The following is a 25,858-nucleotide window of genomic DNA, read 5'->3' as shown; positions in this document are numbered from 1 at the left end:
GCTTGAAGTGCATGTATGCTGCCTTTTTTTTTTTTTTGCTTGCCAGAATCAATAAACACTAATGATGGTTGGGAATATATTTCCATGGGCACATTCCATTTCGCTAAATGGTGGACAAATTCCCTCCAAACTGGTACAAGTTTCCACTCAATGTGGTTTTCTCATCTGAGCATTAGTGTAGTCCAGTAAAGGCGAGGCCAGCTTCTCTCTGTACTGCATCTCCCATGAAAACCCAGCGCAGGTGTGCTGGACATTACATCACTTTGATACATGCACATACACCGCACATTCTTACGCTGCGCACTCTACATTCTTGATGGCTCAGGGGGGTGGCAACCGCTCTGACGTTATCGCTTAACCCAAGAGAACAAACGGAAACTTTTCATAACCAAAAATGGTTCTTACAGCTGGACTGTGTTCCTGGATCATTCTCCAGCCTGCGTCACTGGACGATAGACACCTTTAGGAGATGATCTCCTAAATTTGTTCTCCAACTTAACAGGCAAATTAAACTTTAAGGCCTCAGATGTGTTTATAACAGGAAAGTCTAGACCTTCATTCTTGGCATTTAAAGGGATTTTCTTAAGTTACACAATCGAAAAAAAGTGGTGTCTCTTAGAGGTCATAGAACATTCATGGCTGTATTCAAATGTATGGCTTTTGAGCCAAACTTGTGAGAGTGTGATTGGATGAAGTGTTAAAGCAACTTAAGTATCTTACCATCTGTAGTTTCTTCTCCAACGAGTGGCTGACCCTCTCCATGGCCGTAGGCAGCAATTACAGAGACCTGATAAAGCGTTTCTGAAGTGAGACCATCCAACACTGTAGCTGTGGTGTCTCCAGGGACCATCTTCTCCCCCTCTTCGTTGGTGTACAGAGACTTCCACCTGACCCTGTACTGGCGAATATTACCAGGCGCCGCAGTCCAAGACACGGAGAAACTGCTCTCTGTGACATCACTTGTCACCAAGTCTCTCGGGGAACCAAGCTCTGAGGATGAATACAGATGAAGAGAAATGTTTAAACAAATGTTAATTCAATTCAATTCAAAAAAACTTTATTTGTCCCCGGGGGACAATTCAAAGTATAACAGTAGCACTACACGTTCACTTTTGTTTACTTATAGAACTTCCCCAGATTTTCTTGGTTTAGATTTGCTCTGATGCATAATAATTGGACTAAGATGTGTTCGTACTGAGGTACCAACATGTTTTGTCCAGATTGTGTCGACGCAAACATATCCAAATGGAGCTTTACGGAAGTGCGAAAGACACAAAACAAAGGATAACACAAAGAAATACACCTTAAAAATTCACATATATGCCTCTGTTTTAACTCTTCATAATATTTTCTACCAACCAGATTTTCTCCCTGGATAATTAAGACTGATGGAAACATTTCTGCAAAACTAATCATAAATCACATATCCTCAGTGCCTCTCTCGGCAGCACTCTAATTTTCCATAGAAACCGACGAAACCTGATCCACAAAAGTGCGTTTTCTACAATTGCAGATGTTGCGCTCCCCCTCTCCCTCTCTCCCTCCTTCCTACACTTTTCCCAAGAGACCATCTGAAAGGAGAAAGGGAAAGAAATACAGAGGAGGGAATTTGTGGTGGTGTTTCAGGACCAGCAGCCAGCACATGCTTGGCTGAAAGGCGTGCCTATGGAGTGATGGACTTTCATCACTCCGGTCTGGCTGCCATTTAGAGGATGCAACGCACCAGGACAGGCTGCCTCATACAGCCTCCCACACAAGCCTCCAGGATCCTGATACTTATTCAAGCCCCCTAAACCTCTGCATGCCAGCACCTAATGGCAAAATAATTACAGAGAGAAAAGTGCAGCCGGGTGGTCTATTTCAAACTTTCTTCTTTAAACCTCTGCAGATGCATCACAAATAAACCGCAAGTGCTCCGTGATAATTCTGAAAATGTAAATCAACCAGAGATGGACCTCCAGTCACTGCATCTGTACTTAAACTGATCACTCCATCTAAGCATTCATCTCTTTAACTGATCTGAACAGGAATAACAGCAGCAATCACCAAGCAGAGAGAAACAACACCTTGAGAGCAGAGGCATGATGTGAGAAGTAATGAGCATGAGAAATGACTAATGAAGAGTTCCAGACTTTGGAGGACCATTAAAGCAGTGTGGGCTGCTTATAAAAAAAACCCAAATCATTCCATCAAAGAGGCAATCTTTGCCAAGAGCAGAGGATAACCTTGACTGACTTTTCCGACTGTGTGTGAACCAAGGACGAAAGGATCACAAGATAATGACTTCAGCAGACAGTAGCTCACTTTTCATCAGTATTTGAAGACAGGCGAAAGAGAAGGGGCGACTCAAAGAAGCAAAGCATATGCATGAAACACATGGTCTGCAGGCCGAGCGAAAACTTCTGGTTCTGTGTTACATAAACTGTAAGTCACACAAACGACATGTTACTATCTAGCTACATGGTTGCAACAGCTATCAAAATAGATCCACAAAGAGATGTTTAAAAGTAAAGTTGCATAATTTGTTGCCGATAAAAACATTCAGCAACTTCAAACTTCACCTCCCACATTTCAAGCAGAAGTGTACTTTAAAATTTCAATCTTTGACGAGACCAGATCACAAGGTCACAGCCTCACCCTTTTCACAAAACCACATGTGACATAACGGAGGATCATCTGGGAGATTTGCTCCAGGCCATGTGCTGGCATAACTTTCACATCTGCAGCCAAAGATGTCTAAACTTAAAAAATAGAGGCTCCACCTATTAGAAGGGGGAAAAAAGCCTGAAGGGGATAGAAATGCTCTTAAAAACACTACAAGCTTGAGCAGTGAAAATAACCGTAATGATTTTCAAAGGCTGTAGGATTCCCTCTCCATTAGGCAGCTGTCAATCTTGATTCAAAGCATTGGAATTGGATGGTATAATCATTTAAACGCCAGTTTAATAAAAGCAGAGGAAAAGACTTAACGAATCTGTGATTTTGTAAAGTATTCCTTTCACTGTTCGCTCCTCAAAAATCAATACAGGAATTACATTGTTGCTACAAAGTGCCATTTCAGCACTGGCAGCAGACTTTAAACTTCCTCACTTTGTTGCTTTTGGTTCACTTAGGCATTCATATGAGCCACAAAGATGAAGCCGTCAGTGTCTATGTGCCAAGGTTGCATGTCTCTGTCCTTTTACCTCAAAGGACCTTCAGAGAGGTTAGGAAAAACAGCGTGGGAGTGCAACTGAAGGAGCCTATAAGACTAAAATCTCACAAAGGGCTCAAGTTTACAGTATATTAAAACGAGGTAAGACAATTTGAACAGGCGACGTGTTGCACAGCAAGTTAAAGATTTCAGATGCCCTGCAGGAAATGTAGGAAACATTCACTGGGTCATGCAAGTAGTTCAGGTAACTTCAGGGGTTGAATATTCGACCTCTTAGTTATGGGCGGAGTTATTATTTATCCACCAGACCACCCTGGTGCATTGTATTTCATCTTTTATACTACTCATCTTTGAGCTCTCTCTCTCTCTGCCCCTGCCTGTCCGTTGCCCAACCCTAGAGGAAGATGAACAGACAGTTCTCACTGTGACTAGACAGACAGCTTTCAAGTTCCCATAAGGTAACATCTTCCACATGATGGGACAAAACTTTCTATTTTGAAGAAAATAATTTCCCTGTATTTGTTTATAATTTCCACATCTGTGACGTCTGTCTAAGCATTCACTATGACACCTTTCTTTCCTCCTTCTGAGTCACTTCAGGATGTTGAATTTCTGTCCTGTTCAGAGCCTCTGTACGGGCTACCATTAGCTGTTAGCTACTACAAGGAAAGCTTTGTACAAGCCACTCTCTTCCAGTTCTCGCCTACATGGACTTCACAGAGAGGGTCACTCAAAGTGAGTGACACTCAAAACAATGAGATCAGTGTTGCGGCATGCTGACGTCATGACAGCTTAATGGAGCTGGTTTAACAAAGTGCTTTGTCATGGAGCTCTTTCCAGTGGGGGTGAGCGGTTGATGACAGCACATATTTGACACGTGTAAATAAATTCTAAGACCAACACCAAACCAAGCCTTTTGGTCAAAGTAGGAACACAGAAAAAAAGGATAAAGATGCTTTCATCAGGATGATCAAATGCACTATCCTAAATGTGAACTAATCAATTCAAATGTCTTATTTAAACCTAGTGTACAGGTCTGTGTACTCTGCAATATATACCCTTTGACTCGTATATAAACATGTCAAGCACTTCACTACCCCCACAGCCATCTTGTATAATCATATAGCTTTGATGTGTCTGAGGCCTCAAACTGCTCTTGAGGATTATTCCATTTCAAGTTGAACAATGCACTGGCAAGACTAAGGACAGCCACTGTGTTGTTTTGACCTTGGAATGATAGTCATTTTTTCAAAGTTCGTAATTTCTTTTTCATATTTTGGCACATGATAACTGAAGCTACTTCTCTAATCTCACTGCCCGTTTTCAGACAAGGCAAATGATCTAAATTCTAATGCCCAAGCATGGCATTGAACTGCTCCATCCGGCACAATATTTGGTTGCTTACTCACCACTTTAATGTTAACTATGCTTGTCTGGTTTCATATTTAGTTTACTGGATTCACAGCCGTAAATGGAACTGAATGAGAGCCAGGTATTCTTCCCTGTGGGATACTTCGCTCCCAAGGGCTCGTTCCTTCCACTTCTTTTTCTCAAAACAGATCTAAGACATTCTTTCCATTGGTTTTTCACCACATCAATCCCTTTTTACAACTCTGTGCAACTAAAACAAAAGTTCTGGCTCAAGTAATGTCCTTTACACTGTCTACTATCCATCATCTATCGACAAAAGAGAGATATCAAATCATGAATATGTCTCCATTTCTTCAGTTATCCCATTGATAAAGTGTAATAACTATCTTTAGCTGAACTACACCTCACATGCTAATCTGTATGGTCACATATTCCACAAATCGTCTTGTGAAAAAGGAACTATATAATATGTTCTATGTCTCAAACAGGCCAAGAGGTAAAGGTATTAGCAGGCAGGCCTTTGGCTGTCCAAGCCATTTCATAAGTTTCCAAGTTTTACAAGCATCCCCCACCCATTTCCATCTCACTTGCCTTCAGGGAGGCAAAGTCACCCGTACATACGCTCTGTGCCAAAAGAAATACAAAAAGTGCTACATTCCTTTCTTTTGCCCTGTAACCACAGCCCATATACCCAATCAACCTTAAAAACCTTATTTTCTATTTAGTCATCTTTGAGGAATACCGGATACTACGTTGTTGAGGGGAAACAGCTGACATAATTTAGGTCACTTTATATCAAGCTCATCAAACAAACGTAACAAACTACTAGTAATAACTAAAGCAACAAATGTGCTTGTCTAAATATTTTTGTTTTGTGGGTCTTTTAAGCAATCATTAATTAATTCATCTCATCAGCAGTCATTGATTAGTCTATACTCTATAGCAACTAAAAATGCTTCACATTTCCCTCAACATTGGTCTTGAAAATAATCCAACCATGCTTCAAAGGCTTCCAACTAAATATTAAGATTGTAGCATTTTCCCTTACCTTCTAAGGTGGTTCCTGTGCCCAAAAGAGGATCCCCCAAACCAGAAGAGTAGCGAGCACTGACAAACAGCTCATATTCAGTTGTCGGTTGGAGATTCTTCAGCACAACCTCGGTTGTATCTCCCTTGACAGATACCTCCTTCTTGTCCCCTCCTTCGGCTGGTTTAAAGCTGATGCGATACTGAAGGACATTTCCTGGAGCAGCTCGCCATGTTAATTTCATTGTGGATATAGTCTCATCAAAGACGCGAAGGTCACGAGGAGAGCCACGGACTGAAAGAAAGACAAATGGATCAGTAATTTGTAACAAATGCTCAGATAACTAAGTGTCACAAAACGTCCTTACGCATGTTTTTCTTACTCACCTTCCTTGGTGGTGCCATCTATTTGAGTGTCGTCCCCCATGCCTGAAGAGTACTCAGCAGACACAGACACTCGGTAGGTAGTGAGGGGGAAAAGCTCCTGAAGAACTATGGTAGTCTCTGGTCCAATGGTTTGAGCCTCAAGATTTTCCCCTCCACCACTCAAGGGAATATAGGACAACCGATACCTTATTACCGAACCCGGAGCGGCTTCCCATAACACCCTGAAACTGTCAGTTGTCTCCTCGGTAACTCGAAGGTTTCGAACAGCTCCTTGCTCTGAAAAAGGAACATATTTAGTATACTACTCAATCTCATTTTAATGCTAAACGATTTCAATTTTTAAAAACCATTACAATGTTTGACCAGGTCCAAGTATATGCCTCTCACCTTCTAGAGTTGTCTCTTCACCAGTCAAAGGAAAACTGTCTCCTTTGTCATACTGAGCAAAAACATTGACCTCGTAGGTGGTGAGGGGGTATAGTCGGGGTAGAACAGCTGTTGTAGTATCACCAGGCACTGCCAGAGTAATGTAGTCTCCTGTGATGTCTTCAGCCTTGCGAAAACGCACCAGGTAGGACAAGGCATCAGCAGCAGGAGGTTGCCATGTGGTACGGAAGCTTCGGGAAGTAACCTCGGAGAACACCAAGTCAGTGGGTGGACGCAGACCTGAAAATAAAAGATTCCTCATTGAAGTTTCTGTCATATTTAGGCAGTCCAAATCATGAAAAAAAAATTGCAAATTCATAATACCTTGGGCTTATGTTATTCATCTGTAAGATTAAAAAGGGGCTACTGTAGCTATGCTATATAATTGTCTTGTTCATAGACTATGACTTCAGTTAATGGCAGGCAAATTATTACTGTAACATGGTACAGTGGTGTGAAGAAGTGGAGCTTGGAAGCAGTACTGACCCAGTCACAGAAGTGTTTTCAGCCTGTGAATGATAACATATAGCCCATATGTTATCATTCACAGTCTGAAAACACTTCTGTGACTGGGTCAGTACTGCTTCCAAGCTCCATAGACCTTATTCAAGAAGTACATATAAGGTTTAATAGTATGTTTATTGGCAGACAATGGTCGTGTGACTGTATTTCATTTTGCCTGCACCTCGCCCTTCAGCAATTTTTACAGACTTATAATAATTGCACTTTTACTTAAATGTGCTGGCTCTTTTCCACCTCCACTTCATGTGGTCGGTTCAATTGACAGTCATGGTAGAGTGTCTGTATGGGCCAACATGAAGGTACTGACACACTCAGTAAAAGATGAAAAGCTTTTGCCTTGAAGTTCTGTTGGGTCATGGTTATGGGATTTACATATTCTATTATCCTACTTACTCTTCTTTTTAATGTTGAGCAGCTCCTGTTCAATCCTCAGACAGATGGACTGAGTCAGCTCTTTAGAGATCCTCTGGAAGGCATCAAAGTCCTCCACCTCAAATACATGATTTTCTGATGGGGGATTAGCAATGGCCTCCAGTTCTGACCTCACTGCATCCTTCACGCCAACAGCAAAGATCTCCACGTCAATATTCCGAAGATTTGTTGCTGCATCTTTGAACGAGTCGGAGGACTTTCCATCTGTGATCAGAACCATGACGCGAGGAACATTTGATCTTGCTCCACGAGAAGGGACAAAGATCTTCTCCCTGACATAGGTCATTGCTCTACCAGTGTTCGTCGAGCCACCACGGTAGGGAAAGGTGCGCACAGCTTTGACAACAGCATTAATGTCATGATGGGTGTTGAGGGCAAATTCGGTATGTGGGTCACGACTGTACTGGACCAAGCTGAGTTGGACATTGTTGGGTCCAACTTCAAAGGAATTCACTAGAACCTCCAAGAAGGCACGGACTTTGGCAAAGTTTTGTAATCCAATACTGTATGAGCCATCAACCAGTAGAACCACATCAGCTTGCACATCAACTCCCAAAGAGCACTCTTTAAAAGGACAAGACATAGCGAGTTAGTTCAAAACTTTGTATGGCTTCCATGATGAAAAAAGGTACATATATACATGGGATGGTCTAGCAAAGATAAAATGTCATGGACAACAAATCAGCTTACCAGTTGACACTTTGATAGGCTGGGTCTTTTCCATTGCCATCATTGGTTCACTTGGCGTAAGACCTTTGAGGGCATACAGGCTGATCTCGTACTCAGTCTCAGGGGAAAGATCACGAACATTGATGGATGTTTGGGTAGGCCCCATGTACAGCTCTTGGCGTTTCATACCAGATATCATGGGATTAAGGGTGACCTTGTAGCCTGTAATATCCCCTAGAGAGGCGTCCCATGTCACCCTCATTGACTTTGATGAAATTTCAGTGACCTGCAAGTTAGAGGCTGGCTCAACCACTGTGGAGAAATTGCAGGAAATGTATTAATACATGAGTGTCAAGATTAATTTAACAACCAAATGGTTGTTGTGTTGAACATTTGACAATGGGAGTATTTGCTCTGACCATTTTGTGCCAAATCTGTAAAACCTAATAAAGTTTCTTTACATAGTCTCAAGATCTTTTGACTTACTCTCCTCTCCGCTGACCAGAGTGCTGAGTTGCTCATCAACACCGGAGCACACCTCTGTGATGATTCTTTGCTGTACCTCTTGGATCATGTCAAAGTTGGGAACATTGTACACATGTTTGCTGTGAGGTGTAGAGGCCATTTCCCTCAGCTCCTCCTCATCTGCTCCCTTGATACCTATAAGGGAAAATGTGAAATACAAAACCATTAAACAAACACTCAGCGGCTGTATGACAGATGTGGTAGGCGGCTGACAGTTGTAAAAGAGTTTGTGGGTTAGGAAAATGACAGTACTTGACTTTTATCGAGTCAAATATGGACATTGGAATCAATGGAAAATCAAATGATTTCCTAAAAGAGGCAGACTTTCATGTGGGAGAGCTTATTCAACAGAAAACTGAATAAAAACAACCATACCTAGGACAAATATTTCCACTCCAATGTTCCGAAGCCTTTTAGAATATTCCTCCACTGGGTCCTGGGATTTTCCATCAGTGATGATCATGGCTATCTTAGGAAAACCTTTCCTAGATCCAGCTGTCTCCGTGAAGATGTTTTTTAGCAGGTAATCTATGGCATCACCTTAAAACCAAGATGTACATGGGTAATTAAAATGTGTCCACATTGTTACATTAGAGTTACATCAAAAAACTTACTGTAGAGCTGTTTTTTCCATTTTTACAGTGAAATGGAAAATTAAAAACAATAACCATGCAAACCTTTAACTGCTGAAATATACAAGAGAACAAATACAATACATTTCCCTCTCTGTACCTTCTCTTGTTAAAAGTCGCCTTACCTGTCATAGTATTTCCTCCTTTGTATGGTAGGGAGCTGATGGCTTGAAGAAGGTCTCCTCTTCTGGTGTAACGGGTGAGGGGGAACTCTGTGCGGGTGTCAGTGCTGTATTGAACCACAGCAACACGGGTCTTGTCTTCTCCAATGTCAAAGGCCCCTGACATGGCGCCAATGAAGCTACGGATGTGCTTAAAGTTTTCTCTGCCCACACTCCATGAGCCATCAACCAGAAAAACCAAATCTGCGATTGCACTGACCGAACATTCTGGGGAGAGACGAAGATAAATAGGCATCAATCAGTTAGAAAGTTGATTTGAAGTTATTGTGACCTTCAATAATTGGGATGCTTTAGTTTAAGAGACATTAAAGAACGGTGAAAACATTTAAAATGATTAAAAGCATGTCTCAAATGAAACCACTGTCCAAGCCAGAAATGTGCCAATAAAGGTATGGCAGCAGCTTGGTATAAGAACAAAAAGTTTGCAGTGGCCCATTTCTCTTCATGTCGGTCTAAATAAAATCTCCTTGACAGTTAGTTGGATCTCTCAGAGATGTGCGTTCTGACATCAAAGGAAATATCAGCCAATGCCAAAATAGTGGTCTGGTATAGTCATTACAGTGGGTAAAAATGTGGCTCCGCAGACTAAACATTTTGCACAGGGTTCCACCAGCATTGTTCACATGTTTACTCTGAAATCAAATGGTGCTTTAAATCACTGATGAAATGCTCAAGAGCACTTGAGAGGACTCATGTGGATGGACTCATTCTGTTCAATCTTCTATCTCTCACATCTCCCATGTTTATCCCCATTCTTAAAATGACTTTTCTTTATTTCCTGTTATTAAATGTTATTAAAAATAAATGTCTTTAAATTTGGTCTCTAGTGAAATAAATAGGGGGGGTTGTGAACAAGTGTATGAGAGCTTAACTGTGTTTAAGGTTGTAGGAGAATCTGGAAGTCTTTGTTAAGATTTCTGAAGAGTTAAACAGGTGGGCGGAAAAGTGATCCTGTTGTAAATCCACACAGATACAGCCATGAAGGTAATACATAAATTAAAATAACTGGAAAGTAGTGTGGAGGACAGGCCCCGTTTAGATTTTGGTAGACTATAGAGTTAACATACTTACTGATTACATCTGACTGAGGCCTCCTGACTCGACCGCTGCTGTTACTGGACTGAACTGAAACACAGGAAATACTTGGTGAGTTAGCCTCTGCCTCACTGTGTGCTTTTTCACAGCAGAAAAAAGGCAAGAAAATAAACCCATCATAAAACATTGCTGGAAGGATCAAAACCACATTCATACAAACACATATATTTATAACGCATTAGCTTTTAACGATAAGAAATTTAACAGTCTGTAAACACAGATGTGATTTTTCCACTCCTGGCTAACTGAACATGTCACATGGAATAGGCATTAATGTTTGACAAATACAGTTTATAGCACCCATTTATAATGTAATTTATTTTCAATGTCACACAAAGAAAAAAAGCTATTCAAGATTTTCTGGCTTGAAAAGTACTTTTTAAACTAAAAAATATTAAAAATGAAGGTTATCGAGAACTTTCAGAAACCTTCGTCTTTTTTCCAAGTCTTATAACAATATGTTGTGGATTTTATCAACCATCTAAATCAATCCAGTTTGAAATATGTACTTACTGGTCAGTTGACCAAAGATGGGAATGCTCTCTTCTGTCCCAACAAAGGAGTTAATGGACACAGAGTAGTCCAAGTCAGGGGTCAGGTTAGTAATTGAGGTTGTAGTTGTGTATGCATCAAGGGTAAAATCTCTGGCCGGTTCATCTGGGAAGATATTTTAAAGTAAGTCAATAGCTGGGAAGTATTGTGAACACAAAATGTTTAATTACCCAAAAAGTAGCAAGGACTGATTCCATACTGACATACCTGCATCGGATACAACTTGTATTCTAAAGCCCTCTATCCTTGATGAGGGTCCTGTCCATGACATGTCCACTGTGTTCTCATTTAGAATTTTAAATTTCAAGTCTTTGGGTGGTTCCACTGCAAAAAAAAGAGGCAAAAAACAGTTACAACACAACAGATAATGGCACATTGTATGTATATAATGGTTTTATTTTTGATCAAAGCAAGGTAAACCCAATCAAGCATTTCCATTAAATCCAACGACAAACACTTCATGACTGAAGTGGACATGTTTGTTGTTGGAGGACAGACACATAGCAATGACTTTAAATTGTGAAGGTTACAATCAAAGAAAACATGACAACACTGAAAAAAGCCATTTTGTAGTAAAATGGCATTTGTTTGAGTTGCTCAACCTTCATGGCCAGCAACTCAAGCACTCAATGAGTTCACACAAACTCTATCAAAGTGCAAACATTAAGTGAACCATCCAACACATGCTCAGTGCAGTCTTTGTAACGCATGCTCTGACTTTATTTTACACTGCTTTTATGATGAAGGGATCTCAGCATAACACAAATACTATTCTGACTTCATTCACAAATGACTGATTATACAATGGAATCAAGGTTGCCGTAAGGTTGTTGAAGAAACTCTTGACATAATTGAACACCATATGTTTTATATACATTGTATATAAACATATTTCAAACATAAAAAATGTGGTTTGATTTTCTTTTCTTTTTTAATTCTACACATGTAAGTGGCACACATCCATTGCAAACCTTTTAAAAAGAATACACAATTCGTCCCCAGAGACCCTTGTGTTCTTTTTCATTGGAAGCCCAATGCATAAAGAATTAAGAGAACAGCGATGACAGTTGACACACTCAATAGACTGTTGGAATAACCCATAATGAGGAAGGTGAGTGCATTAACATAAATACAGGAAAACATATAAAGTGTGACAAGACCACACGCCTTTACATCGAGTTGACTTGCTCACAGCATCATGCATCATGTACATGAGAAAGTTGTTTGGCTTAACAACTTTGACTGACTGGACGCTTGTTTCCATGTACAGTTTGGACCACACAGACAGAGGTGACAAACATATTTTAAAATGATATTCTTTCTTACAACTTCTATGTAAGAAGTCCAGGGAAAGGGTCAACATTCATCAGAGAAAGTATGACAACATTTAGTATGTTGTCTTTACATGCAGGATACAGGATATATCGAAATGACCTTTTGACAAACAAAGTTAAACAGTGTCCTTTAGAGTTTCATTCTGTTAGTTTTGGATTGAATACATGTTTTTTATTCAATGATGTAATATGATATGTTCATGCAACTCAGCTAAGAAAGTCAACCTATTAAATCGGAAGCTAGTGTTTTATAACAAACATACAGACAGACAGATTCATTTATTCGTTTATTAGAAAATCATTTAAATAGGTTAGTGTGATAAAGTGTGCACAGATGTTAAGTCTTAAATCAAGTCCTAATTTATCCATACTTGTATCAATGGTGGCGTAAAATGGTAAGGAGCAAATTAACATGCATGACACTTAACGTGATTTTTTGTGATGTGAGTTCATGCTAGCTGTTTGGTAAGAATGAGAGGTGAGAATATCATTGTAAAATATACTTTATGGGGGAAGCCATAGCTTGGGACACACTGAATGCACAGGCAGATGACAAACAGGAGCCCACCAAATGATTAAAAACTAGGACAATCACCAACCTGGCACATCAACTCAAGGAGCCCGGATGGACTGCGTTCCCCGTGTTTTCTCCACGAGTACTCATCTCCAACATGAAAATGGTGTGCAAGTGTGTGGGTGTTTGTGGGCAGGAGTTGTTCGAGAGTGGTAAAGTGATGGATGTTTAAGTTTTGTCTTCTTTTTCCGTTTTGGGAAGGTTATCCATGTTTGTTCAAAATGGTTTAGCACCTCAGTTTTTAAAAAAAAACCCATCTTTGACCATATGTCCTTCAGGTTTTTAAATATATTTGAGGACCAAAAAAGCGGTTTTGTCCAAATAAAGTCTGGTGTATCTTTTGGACCTGGGATTGTTCTTGTTATGTGGGCATCTGTCCCATCAGTTCCTAATGAAGGACATCTCTGGCTCTCTTGGGCCAGAGTCTGGCTTCTGTTCTGTTCGTAACCTCAGTTGAAAGCCAGCACTTCAGCCAGCCAGCTATCAAGGCCAGAGCTACTGCCAGGAGGAGAGACCAAGAGGAGGAGGAAAGAACACCGACTCTCCCAAAGAGGCCGGACAGATGCCAAAGTAATTCCACAACATGTGCTGACATTAAACACCACTGCATATTAACTTTCCATATGTAGTGCAATTCAGCGTTTTTGCGAAAGCCCGCAAAGGAGCCCGAGAAAGGCTCTTTGTCTTTTCGTCTGTCTGAGGATTAATTTGCTATTCTCGTATTTCATCTTTCCATTCTGTTAGTGGAGATATATGAGGGGAGACGTTAGACTCCTCTCATCCCGCCAGAGAGCTCCCAAAAAGAAAAATGTAGAAAGATTTCCATACCATATTTCCATATTTGACATTTTATTGGACTGAAATGTTTGCATAAGAGATGGCTTGGAATCATTTTATGTCAAATCTACTGACAGATTGTTAACAGTCTGTGACAAGCTGTACAGTTAGCTCTTGTGGCATGTACAGAGATAGGTATTTAACAGCTTCTAAAGCAATAATATATGAGAACAGGTGGAAGTTTGAAGGTTTCAAAGTTGTCACCTTTGTATAGATTTTTAAGGCACTTGAATTATCCTTGAATATTTCCCTTTTAATTCCACGACATAACTGCGATAAGAAAACATTTACCATACAGATGATTTCCTTTTTGAAAGTTAAATTACACAAATGTTATGATTTGTTTTACTTTACATCATCTCTATCTTTTTTTTTTCATGTATTTCAATAACTGGACTCAATTTTCAACGTTGCCCAGCACTGTTGTATTAGTAGTGTGATGCTTAAAATAATGCAAAACACTACAACCTCTAAAACCGCTGCAGAAAGATGAACACAGGTTACCAATTTCCTACTACAACCTCAGCATAATCATAAAAACTTAAAAACATGTGATGTAGCATTTCAATGTATAATTACCAAGGACTTGGAAATCTTCCAAATGTTGCTGTGGAAAAAGTGCAGCGACTTGCTATCATAAAACTGAAACAGGAACAGCCCTGCTTAAGCATTTATGGGGGAACATAAAGCCAAGAACGGACTTTTGTTCTCTCCTGTGCCCTGCAGTTTAATAAACTCAATTAAAAATATGAAATCAAATACGTTTTAATGTGCTTGCTTTCTTACAGTTGCCAAATCTAGATGAGAAAATTGCTTCTTAAGTATCTGTTAAAACCATCTAAATTACAGCCTAATACAGGTACATTTGATCTGGATTAGGGTTTTATATCAAAGCCTATAATAAGTACTGACAGATCAATCTGACAAAATAAGCTATGAGGGATAAAAAGAATGATCATCACAAAGAAATCACTCAGTCCTTCCGAAGTCACATCATCAAATAGCATACAGAAATAAGATAACTTTATTCAGACTATCAATACAAAGGGTTCCTTTTCCCTGTAATGGTTCTCTGATATTAGACCATATTCCTGAAACATGAACAACCAGTGGAGATTTAAAAAAAATAAATAAATAAATAAAAAAGGTAAAGAAGAGAAACAGGAGATAAAGAGACAGAGTGGTAAAGTATGGAAGTGTTCTGCAGGCCAGATGGTTTCATTTACCTTGAGCATCTATGGAGGATATCAGGGCTGCAAGCAAGGCAGCCACGGCCAGTGACAGCCCTATCTTCATGTTTGGCCCTCAAAGGTCAGGAGCACATTAACAAGTCTGAGAACATAGAGAGAGAAAATGTGTTTAAGTTTGCAGCTCAGGAATACAACTCACTGTTAGGGTGGTGTGACCAGTCACTACATGCTGGGGATACATCTGTCTAAATCACTGCTGCATCAACAAAGACAGATTTGGATTTTTGCTGAAGAATGGCCAGCATGCTTTCAACCACAACCACATAATGAACGACATGTGTGATCCAAGTACCCTCCTGATTTCTTCTTTCATCGAACACTCAATACTTATAGCTCTTATTATTTATGACAAAAACGGCAAGACTCATCTAGACTCTGTTACACAATAAGTGCCACACCTTGCTGCCTCCAGCTGACGCCCATACCCTGAGGTTCGACTTAGTGCTTATAGCCCAAGTATTAAGCAGGAGTTTGGGATTGTTTCCACATAAGGCTCATTATTTATTTCAAATAAAGCCTCTCATTAATATTTTAATCAATGATATACATACTTTTTGGTATAACAAATATGGGACTTTGTTTTTTTTTTAAATCCCTTGCCTCAAAGAACACCTGAAAGTATGTAAATTGCCTTCCTTATTTCTATTAACTTCTCCTCTTCATCCGTTTCTTTTTGATTGTTGAATTGTATTACATAAGAGATATTTATTATCCGCCTACACTGGATATGTACTAAAAAGATAGTTTTAATGCAATTATCCACTTTACTATCATATGCACATAGTGTTTTCTGAACTCAAGCCTAAGAAGAGGACCTCCACACAGTTGGCTGATTGGATTTTAGTCCCTGGAATCTTTAGCGCGAGCTGTGCGCCCCGCCTGGTGCACGAGCACTCAAACTACAGCTACAGGAGCCGAACTTCTGACACAATGAGGCTTCATCTTGTCAAAATGACTAAATGCACAAAATAAAACACCATCATTTTTATTTTTCACTGAAAAGACCGACAGACGTCAGCTTTTCATTCAGATTTCAAACAGATCTTTTTAAAGAAAAATCAAATTTAATAAAGTTCCAATACATCTTTTATATAAAAAGTTACTCAGCATTTCTTAAAAGAGCCTGCTTAGATAAGTTATTGCATCTCTTGTTTTCAGCATCTTCAAAGAGAATCTAAAGTAGAGTGTTAAAAAATGGGAAAACACTCTAAAAAGGCAAAACTGTAAAAAAAAATATCAAAGTACTTTCTATTGTTTTCTTAAATGTATAATATACTCATGAATAAAAGTCAGTGTACTCACCAATTTAACCCCCCAGAAAAATCAATAGAAGAAATATGCGAGCAGCCTGCTGGAAGCCTCCCCCTCTGAAAAGTGAGAGAAAAGTTTCAGGAGCTGCGAAAAGGACCCCTCTCCTCTTTCTAGCTACTGGAAGCTCCGCCAGCAGATGTCCAAGAAGGAAAAGCCTCTTTCCAAGTGGGAAGAATCTTTCCACCATCGACTACTTAACAGGGGGGGCAGTCCTCAGCTCTCAGTTTACCATCATCTTACGAAACGTCTGCCCGTCAGTTGATGCATGTCCCCCCGCGAAGCCCGACCCGCTGTTTGGAAATTACATTTTTGCCTGCATGCCTTTGGTCTGGTGATTTAATGACTTTCCAGTGGCAATGAGACTTCACAGCAGGGTATCAACTTGGCCAGACAACACTGAGAGTGGAAATGTCATACATGGGCATCAAGCAACGTTAATCAGTGTATTGACTTAACTGTCAAATGGAAGAAAACCTTAAAACTGGAATCCCTGGGCTTGGCTCTCTTGGTTATTTCTCGTGAAAAATTAAATATGTTTGCACAAGCAAACTCGTTTACGTACTCATATTACCTGGTTTGTTTGTAACTTTATTTAAAATGTTGGGATCAAAGTTGAATAAGCGTTCAAGTTACAGCCCACCTTTGCTCTGCTACAATGAGACTGATTCTCAATCATTTAGTTTTGGTGCCCTCTGCTGGTCAAAACAAAGGCTTACAGAAAGTTTACGTATATGACGGAAATCCAAAGTTCTCCAATTAAAGCAAAGAGTTTTAAAAAAGCAACAAAATTCATGGAGCTTTTTAAAATATTTTATTCTGTTTCACCTTATAGTCTGTACATTATTCATTTCTTGCATACATTTATTGAACATTGGACCAATAGTTTCTGAATATCCACAAGCGAGCATGATCGTTCAATTGGCATGGAAAGTCCACTTAAAAGTTGCTGTTTCACTAAGGCTTCTTGGGCATTGCAGCACTGAACAGCTCATACACAACATATCCACTCCCTGTGAAGAGATCAAAAAAGAATCACAGATGGGACTGAGAAACAATGCACGCTTGTTGTCTGGATTTTCAACAACCCTTTGTGATTCATTGTGAAATTACAGTTATTTAATCTTAAATGCCACTTTCAGTGATAACATTTGTGGTCAAGTCGCTGGTATAATATATATATATTTTTTCAAAGCAAAGACTTTGGAGTAAGACTGACTCATCAAATCTCAGACAAATGCTGACATACCAAAGACGGTGAGAGTCATTGTGGCTCTGTAGAGTAGAGCATCCTTTGTCCCGCCTTTAAGATGGATAGGCATACCATTGTCCTCCTGTTTAGAGAGTCAAAAGTCAATCATTTTCGAGTTTGTTTTTATATGTATGAAGCATCTCTACATATATCTGGTTGTAGCTTTTTAAGAATATTTCAATTCTTGTCGAGCTCATCTCTATTTAACCACAGTTATTAAATGGTGGCACACAGTACACTATGCAATGAAGCAATGCTTGGTCTGGGATTTAGAAGCATGGGTACGCCATCTATTAGCAACAGTAATATAGAAGTTTCTTGTTCTATGCAAAGGTTCAGCAAAGGCTGCCACACTGGAACTTTGTGTTTTGCAATGGATGTTTAATTAGCAGCTTGCAAGGATGATTAGTATAACTCTCAGCTACAGTTGAAGCACCGTAGGGGCAAAAACCCTCTGATACTTATCTGTCAGGCTACAAAGAGGTACAATTAGATTTTGTCTCCAGAATCTGGGGATAGAGTACAAACTTTAATATTATCATTAACCTTGTAAAAAAAAGTCTCAACACACTGACAAACGAAAACAAAGTTAGTAAGCCGAAACATTAACAGGCACATCATTATTTTAGGTACAAGAAAAGGTGCCCAAAAAACTACAGGTTTTGATTTTACCTGAAAGTGCCAAAACATTCTCATCAACAACACTTCAATAATTTAGCATTTACTGTTTTAGTAAATAAAAACATTACCTTAAAGTTTGATATAACCTTTTTTCCTGGTAAGACAGGAGGATCATGAAATGTTCAAAGATAATGTCTTCATCAGGCCTGGCATCTCTTGTGGCTTTAGGAGCCAAACAGCCTCTGAAAGTCTGTTACAAATACCAGATGGGACATTGATGGGATCATATGTGTGCTTAAGTACTTTAACCCTACCTGAAACCGTTTTTGTTTTTCTTTCACAGAGTTGTCAATCTGTCTTCGCGCGCTGCTGGAGATGGTCCGCTTGGAAAGCTGCCTCAGTCCCTGGCGACACAAATGAGTCTTATATGGTTAGAACAGTTATATCTGAAGTATGACAAACAATGAATAAAATGAAAACAACTTGTTGGAAATGAAACAGTATAAGACAGTGAAATGACAGAAAATACATAAAGTCTTTGACAAGTCGGGGCCATTGGGTTAATAAATAAAAAACATCTCCTGAGCATTGGGCCTCTTGAAGAAAGTGAGCTAAAAATAAATCCTTGTTTCAAAACGTTAAACAGTCAAAACGGTGACATCATCTGGCTGGGCCTTTATATTGCATGTGTACAGGGTCAGCCAAGAGAGCAAGTCAACACAGAGGTCACCTCACTACTTATACTTGTCACCAGAGCCATATAGAGATCTCTATATGGCTCTACTTGTCATTATTCTTTATAGAGGGGATTGTTAATGTGACGTCATACACGTCCATTGTTGATTCATGGTATTTTAACGTTTGGTAATTGTTGATCAATTAGTATCTCTAATTCAAACGAATGGATTGCACTTGCTTGACGACTTACTTAAATACAGTTAACCCTTTTTATAATAAAAACTAACCTTACCTTAAACTTTAAACACTATCTTGATGTTTGTCAAAACCATGACGTCAGCCTATTCCCCTCAATATAGTACATCCCCCTGGCGCGTGCAGTGAGTGACATTACGGCGTCCTGTGAGGTTAAGCGGATTTAAAAGAGCAAGAAAAAGAAAAGGTGGTTGCTTTGGGAAAAAGATAACTAGTTGAGTATTCTGCTTCATGTTTGAAAACACTTGTTTACAAATCTGACTATAGACTTGTTTTATCCAACATGAAGTAATATCAATGTGCAGCTGTACAAGTGATAAACGCTCAGTGACACTATGCAAATTAAAAAAAATACAGTACGTAATAGCTGCTAATAATAATAAGAGACCAATTTAAAAAAACTTTCCAAAATATAAATGTTACACCTCAGTGACACGCTAACAACATTTCACTAACTAAATCTGAACGTTTTATAATAAAAACCCAAAATGCACTTCCGTCTGGCTCTTACCAAAAGTTGTCTGTACATTTTGTCAAACTTCTGTTTAGTAAAGCGAGGACGTTGACGGACCGACACGGCACAAGGACACTGATGGTGCGTTCCGTTTCCACTGTGAAGTCGGAAATTCCGAGTTCCCAGTCGGAAGTGTCAAGTGGAACGCCTTCTGACAGTCCATCAGTGAGTCTGTCACATCCGGTCGCCTGACAATATTAGTGATATTTATTTTAAAACCGTAATAATAATTTGTGTGATAATAATAATAACGATAGAGAAGACAAAAAAAATCTACCATTAATACTTGGTAGAGTTTTGTTTGCAGGTTCAGCTGGAAAAGTGATTACACAAAAAAAACACAAATACATTCACCAAGTAGTTTAATTGGACCCTACAAACGTTATAAAAACCCAGAAATTTTCAATTGAAACATTTAACTTATTTTAAATTAATCGCTGAATTGTTACCACAACAGAAGAAGTGAAACAATGGGGGGAAACTAACAAATGTGACACTTTTAAAGTGCATATCATTTGGTCAACATTGAAGAATGTAATTAACTTAACATAGAGGTCAAACTGTTTTTACATCATAAACATTTGTGCTCAAATCAGCCTGAGACATGGCCCAGAGTCTTAGAATTAAGAATACTGGATGCAATGGAGCAGGATTATGTTCTTTGTGATTATTTAGCATTACATGATTATTTTTAAGATGCCTTATGACTGGAGCAGTCAATGTATACAACCAGCCATACTAGAGGGTAGATATTATGAATTTTGGTACTACTAATCATGACAATCCTATGACCTTCTAAGGATAAAATGCTTCATTGCATACATCAATGCTTACTATCATTAACAGCACGCGTGCAGGGATTATCCCATCCTATATTCAGGGTCTTCTCAAAGATCAGAGAGGTATGTCATTGAAATACAATGTTACATTCTTCAGCAGGATATATCACTTAAAATGGACAACAGCTTGCATTAAAAATACATACATCCTTCAATAATTAAGCCATTTGCAAAGCACTGCTAAAACAAAACACAGGTACTTTTATGTTTAGATAAATAGAAAACAAAAATGTTCTTGTGAAGTCCGGAAATGACATTCTTATGTCAGCTGACTTGAAGCTGTAAGCACAGAGACACAGACTGCAACACATTTCTTTTGTTGCCCTACACATAAACACAGCTTTGGATGAGAAGCTGCTGTCCACGAACGCACGACAAACAACGACAGAGACCAGTGTATTCACGCTGAAACCAACAAGCAGTCCACAACGAACCTTTTCGGGTCACTCATGCATGCAGAGGCAGGAAGATGCGCAACAGCAGCAGATCAGTTTGGAATATCTGCGCTATTGTTTCGAGTGTCATATTTATGGTGGATGATAAGCAGAACTACACCAAGGAAGAAGCAAATGGAGCCCACAGTGATGTAGGCAATGCCAAGGAAGGAGTTTTTCCCTCCCATCCAGGAGATGGTACTCAGAATCATCCGCTTGCGACCGTCAAAACTGAGAACAGGGTAATCTGATTATTAAGAGTTAAAGAGAAAAAAATCATTGGGGGAAAACATGAGGACAGGGTTACAACTCACACATCACTTGATAAAAAAACATAACTAGAGAAAGTACTGTGATAAAGAAAGGTGTAATGGTACACAGAAGTGGTGGGTTACTGCAAGGAGGATTGAACACTTTTAATACATGAAGTCGGGGTCCTCTATTATTGCATACGTAATAGCCTTTAAGACCTATAAAGTATTCGCTTTGGTTCAACACATTAAATCGTGTGCGACCACTGCATACAAAGTCTACACTTTTAAATGGTCAAAGATGTCTGCTGACAAATGTTGAAGTTTCAGCTCTGCAGCAACGCTAGCTTTCGTGCAAATATTTACATTTTTATTTGAGTAACTTCAGTATCCTTCTTCATATTTGTCAACATGTGGGGTTTCATTCTGAGATATTTGGACCGCTTTGCTATGTAAAACACTGATACCTCTATAATGTGGAACATGTGCCGAGATCAAAAGGCCTGTGTTTGGCTTTATGTGGGATTTGTTATTCTGCTGTATTCCAAGCACGCTAAACACGTTTCTTGAAAGAGTCTCTGGTGAGGATACTGAAAGGAGAGTCACATGTCTTACTGCCTCATTAGAAAGTAAATGACAACAAGCTGACACAGTGCACCGATTTAAATATGTACTTTTTGTTCATAGATGTTTCTTCGTTTACTTAGTTTACACTTTGACTCTCATTGTATGCAGGATTTATACAGGTACGCCTAAACTATTTCCTCAATCCGCACATACTCCGTTCACACCACGGTACGTCAGTGCCATGGTTTTGCTCCGTCGGAACACGCGTGTCCTGCCCACCAGGATCCGTTTTGCAAACGTGAGCCCGGTGGAGCGTAGCCATGAGCAGCTGTACACACATCACAGGACACCAAAAACAAACAAACAACAAAAAACACGCAAACAACATGGTCCTTTGTCTCCCTGAGGATGATTCGTTGTTTGTTTGATGCCTGTTTTGACATAACGTTGATAAAGTGATGAAAAAAACAATCACGAGTGTTGTGTTTTATTTTGAAAAAGACCTGATGCTTTGTGCGTTTCCTTGTCTGACTTCCTGTCACTGTTGTTGTATTCCGAGGTTGAAAATAGACACGCAGCGTATTTGAAACAGAACGTAGTGCCGCTGGTGCCACGTTCCGGAAGACGGACCGTGGCGCTCGCTTTGGGGGAAGAAGAACGATTTTCTACATAATATTCTTACCATCTGAAGCTTTAAATAAATAAAATTCAACCAGCCAACCTAAAAGCTAAAGCCTTTTTTTAAAGAATGTGATAGTTTCTCACTCGATTCAAAGGATACTGTAATTGATGTCCAGGATGTACTGGCCACTGGGTAGAGTCGGGGTTGTGCTAGACTTCTTCTGGATGATGCGATAGAGCTTCCGGAAGGTGGGCAGAGCAGCTGTGCGCATCCACACTATGAAGTCCTCGTTGATGAAGCCGTTGTTCTCAGGATCTGCAGAGTCCAGCTCGTACACTGGCTTCCTCCAGTTCACTGGCTTAGATGTGCCTGAGAGAGATCAAGACAGAATCATGCTGGTTACAGAAAAGATCAGATTTAAAAACAATATATTATCCTTTGCAAAGTTTGCTGAAGTCACCTTGGAAAGCTACAGTGAGGTTGGTGTTTCCACCGGGATTCCTGAACTTCACATGCTTGTCTGTCCACCACGCAATGCCCTTCTTCACCAGAGGAATTTCATTTCTGGTGCCATTCAAATCAATATAATACAGATCCAGAGTGTCTGAAACAAAGAGACCCTACATTTAGTATTGTCACATGAAGTGAGTGCAGATCGTTTAGGGAACAGTTTTAAAGGTCTGCAGTTAAACTTGCTCGTAATGATAATTACTATATTCATATTGTTATTGTCACATTGCCATGGAGGAAAAATGGAAGTTGTCCCCCATGTCTGACTTACCGTTGAAAAGGCTGTTGGCTATGGCTCCACATGGAGCAATCGGTAATCCTTCACTTGTACGGTATGGTTCACATTCCTTGCTTGGGTTCTGTAAAGAGCAGCCAGTGTTAAAACCATGCAAGGGTACTCGGCAAAATCTCTGCATTTTGAATAACAACACATATTCAAACGGATACCTTCAAAGCAGAGCTGTCGCCATTCAGTTGACTGTCATCCCTGGACTTCACGTAGCGTCTGTGGTTTTGATAGAAGTTGGATAAGCCGTAGTACATGAAGACATTGCTCTGCAAAGGAAGCCAGAGTAGTTTATAGACAGAGTGCAGCTGTGCAGTAGCTTTGGATTATCCACTCTTTCTGTTCAGAGTTTAGTTCATTTTAGACATAACATATTTTTCTAAGTTAATGTCATAAAAAAAATTCCCGATATCAAGAAAAGGTTTCCTTAAGTTCTTGAATCAGATATCTCTTTGCCAGTATTCGGCTTTTAGGTGTCATATACCATATATTGTATGACCCTCATCTAACAGCACTTAGTGAGACTCCTGTCTGATCTGCAAAGTGTTTCACTGACCGCCTAAGAGCTTTGTATAAGTAATCAATAAAAGCCTTCTAAAAGTTGAAAGGATGCACATTTTTAGACTAGAACGATCAATGATAATGGAAGCTCTAAACCAACCTTGAACATGCTCTTTTTAAACTCTGAATGGATCTTAAGTGAAATGTAGTGTCATGAGTCCTTTTTCTTCTTTATTGCACATCAACAAACACCATCACGGGTGAGGCTGAAACATATATTATTCACGTGGACGTGCGTGTGCTGACCTCAAATGGCTGCGTCAAAGTGAAATTCACAGAGCAGTGACACGGTGTCGTGCTGTTCCAGCTGAAGTTCTTTGCACAGACGTAGCATGGATTGGAACTGTCGACACCTGTGTAATCAATCTGGAGACAAGAAGGGCAACAGTTAGGAAAACAAGGCAGAAGTGTACTCTTCCCTAAATTAAATGATTCATAGTCCTACAGTAGAATATCTATAGACATGGAGGAAGTTTATTCGACAACTGTCAAGCAATCAACTCCACCCTTATCAAGTTACAAGAGCATTTTAATTAGTTAATGTTATTACGTTTGGCAATTGCTGACAAGGACTTAACATTATCTAACCTTACTCATAAACATGTAAAATGTACCAAGAGGTATTTCAGAAACATGCTACTAAGAATTCATATTCTGCTATACATCCAATAACAACTATTAATAGCAGCCACAGAATGAATACAATGTTCACTCTCTAGCCACACTAAAGTATTACTCTGAACTTTGGAACTATTACTACAATAGTTTAAAATGATCACTTGCTAATCTGTTAGATAAACATTGAATTGACAGTTGCTGTCTTCCTACTTCTCGTCAAACAAGTTCACACTTTTTACAGTCCACTCCGTATATTTACATTACTTCCTGAAGCCTTTTAGGGTGAAAGTACTGCATAGAAACACTTACAATAATCCAGTGAATGAAGTATGAAGTTAGCTAAGCAGTTAAATGACAGGCAGGAGTATATTTGAGTATACCTCGAACTCTTTGATGTTGTTTGATGAGACATACAGGCCGATGCCGATGGGGATGAAGATAAGTCCAATGACGAAGAAAGCAGGCAGCACCGTGCCAGCTGTCAGGATGGGCTGCCATGCTGGTAGTCTCTGCTGTTTGAACGCTGTGTTGTCTGGTTTTTTACTTTTCACAGCTCCTGCGCCTCCGTGGTTAGCGGAGCCCGAGTGGTGTACGTCCTCTTCCTTCGCGTTGTAGCTTGACGCCATCATGGCTGCAATCCGCTTCCAGCTAAACTAATCTACTGTTGACAGCCGACGGGCTCTAGTTTGATCCCACACGGTCAACCGGCGAACAAAATCGCTAACTTGAACTGTATAAATGTGTTAGGAATTACATGTATCCTATAGCCAATCCATTTATTTGACTTTACTCATTGTATTTGTTGTAGTATTTTGCCTGTCTCGTTAATCCCATCTAAGAAGAAGAAGCCGGAAGTTTCGTAGCCAATAGAATGATGAGGTGTAGCTATTACGTCATCAGAGAAAAGACGCCCCTTTAATATTTTGCACTGTGAAGCTAAATAATGTAATAATATAATTATCGTAAAGCTATATAGGATATAAAAAGTATAGGGACATTTAATTTATTTAATTAATTATAAATTATTATTATTATTATTTTTAATCGAATTCAAACTTTAGATGTATTTATTTAATTCCATCAAATACAGAGAAATGCCGTACATTATTATTTTATTCAAAAATAGCCTCTTCGTTTAGAAAAGTTACAAAAGTTTTCATTGTATAATTTCAGTGGAATAGGGTAATTTATTGACTTCCCTTACTTATTTACAAAAATTTATTTAAAAAAAATGAAAAAAACGACTGTGACATGTCCTCATCTCTATCTGTGCACTTTGGTTAACAACTGCTGATTGGTTGTCCATGTGTTGTGAAAATAATTCAAGAGAACTTTGAATTAATAGATTTTCTGAGTTACTATATTGTATTTTGCTTTATTACAATATGAACATTAGCTCAAACCTTTAGTTTAAATAAATGAGCGACATTGTAGCTTTTAATTTGATCAATTTGGAACAACTAAGTGAAAAAAGGGCTCCAACTTTACAACTGCTTTGTTACATGACTTGTCAATTGTATCTATTTTTACTGTAAAGTACACTGTAATGTTGTGAATACATGGATTAGTACAAT

At 39.3% G+C, this 25,858-nt stretch overlaps 3 protein-coding genes and 1 long non-coding RNA gene across 6 annotated transcripts in view; 1 reads left to right on the top strand and 3 right to left on the bottom strand.

The window, feature by feature from the left end:
- Positions 1 to 16,456, bottom strand: part of col12a1a (collagen, type XII, alpha 1a) — a 53,689-nt gene extending 37,233 nt beyond the window's left edge. For all 3 annotated transcript variants that reach the window (XM_079369030.1, XM_079369031.1, XM_079369032.1), the window contains exons 1-14: positions 16,271 to 16,456; positions 14,945 to 15,050; positions 11,181 to 11,297; positions 10,935 to 11,078; positions 10,398 to 10,451; positions 9,270 to 9,533; positions 8,888 to 9,052; positions 8,474 to 8,647; positions 8,009 to 8,299; positions 7,280 to 7,882; positions 6,326 to 6,604; positions 5,939 to 6,214; positions 5,574 to 5,846; positions 721 to 990 (exon numbers count right to left, since the gene is read on the bottom strand). In XM_079369030.1, the coding sequence (XP_079225156.1) occupies positions 721 to 990; positions 5,574 to 5,846; positions 5,939 to 6,214; positions 6,326 to 6,604; positions 7,280 to 7,882; positions 8,009 to 8,299; positions 8,474 to 8,647; positions 8,888 to 9,052; positions 9,270 to 9,533; positions 10,398 to 10,451; positions 10,935 to 11,078; positions 11,181 to 11,297; positions 14,945 to 15,014 (2,980 nt within the window). In that variant the 5' untranslated portion in view covers positions 15,015 to 15,050; positions 16,271 to 16,456. The remainder of the gene's footprint in view (positions 1 to 720; positions 991 to 5,573; positions 5,847 to 5,938; positions 6,215 to 6,325; positions 6,605 to 7,279; positions 7,883 to 8,008; positions 8,300 to 8,473; positions 8,648 to 8,887; positions 9,053 to 9,269; positions 9,534 to 10,397; positions 10,452 to 10,934; positions 11,079 to 11,180; positions 11,298 to 14,944; positions 15,051 to 16,270) is intronic.
- A 615-nt stretch (positions 16,457 to 17,071) lies between these two features.
- On the bottom strand, positions 17,072 to 19,703 carry LOC306840038 (cytochrome c oxidase subunit 7A2, mitochondrial-like). The gene is made up of 4 exons (XM_079369058.1): positions 19,594 to 19,703; positions 18,464 to 18,553; positions 17,526 to 17,610; positions 17,072 to 17,289 (listed from the first exon to the last, which is right to left on the bottom strand). The coding sequence occupies exons 1-4, from the start codon at positions 19,609 to 19,611 to the stop codon at positions 17,234 to 17,236; spliced, it is 249 nt and encodes an 82-aa protein (XP_079225184.1). The 5' UTR covers positions 19,612 to 19,703; the 3' UTR covers positions 17,072 to 17,233.
- LOC306840039 lies at positions 19,212 to 22,459 on the top strand. Its single transcript, XR_013781284.1, has 3 exons — positions 19,212 to 19,296; positions 19,632 to 19,761; positions 21,856 to 22,459. It is a non-coding gene; the product is annotated as an uncharacterized lncRNA (long non-coding RNA).
- On the bottom strand, positions 19,942 to 25,161 carry LOC306840035 (cell cycle control protein 50A-like). The gene is made up of 7 exons (XM_079369052.1): positions 24,665 to 25,161; positions 23,913 to 24,032; positions 23,267 to 23,374; positions 23,091 to 23,178; positions 22,770 to 22,913; positions 22,469 to 22,678; positions 19,942 to 21,116 (listed from the first exon to the last, which is right to left on the bottom strand). The coding sequence occupies exons 1-7, from the start codon at positions 24,911 to 24,913 to the stop codon at positions 20,923 to 20,925; spliced, it is 1,113 nt and encodes a 370-aa protein (XP_079225178.1). The 5' UTR covers positions 24,914 to 25,161; the 3' UTR covers positions 19,942 to 20,922.
- Between the last annotated feature and the right edge of the window lie 697 nt (positions 25,162 to 25,858).

This window comes from Symphodus melops, assembly GCF_947650265.1.
Source record: "Symphodus melops genome assembly, chromosome: 19".
NCBI lineage: Eukaryota > Metazoa > Chordata > Actinopteri > Labriformes > Labridae > Symphodus > Symphodus melops.
The sequence above is the reverse complement of the archived record's forward strand: the minus strand, read 5'-3'. Positions and strand labels throughout refer to the sequence as shown.

What these genes read in the sequence shown, in the direction of transcription:
- LOC306840038 (XM_079369058.1), bottom strand. An exon ending in AAAAACAAAAACGGTTTCAG is followed by an intron (nt 17,611 to 18,463) that starts GTAGGGTTAAAG and finishes CTCTCTAAACAG; the next exon opens with GAGGACAATGGTATGCCTAT. An exon ending in AATGACTCTCACCGTCTTTG is followed by an intron (nt 17,290 to 17,525) that starts GTATGTCAGCAT and finishes ATCTCTTCACAG; the next exon opens with GGAGTGGATATGTTGTGTAT.
- LOC306840035 (XM_079369052.1), bottom strand. Translation starts at nt 24,913, where the DNA reads ATGATGGCGTCAAGCTACAACGCGAAGGAAGAGGACGTACACCACTCG. An exon ending in ACAACATCAAAGAGTTCGAG is followed by an intron (nt 24,033 to 24,664) that starts GTATACTCAAAT and finishes TCTTGTCTCCAG; the next exon opens with ATTGATTACACAGGTGTCGA. An exon ending in CTTTGACGCAGCCATTTGAG is followed by an intron (nt 23,375 to 23,912) that starts GTCAGCACACGC and finishes CTTCCTTTGCAG; the next exon opens with AGCAATGTCTTCATGTACTA.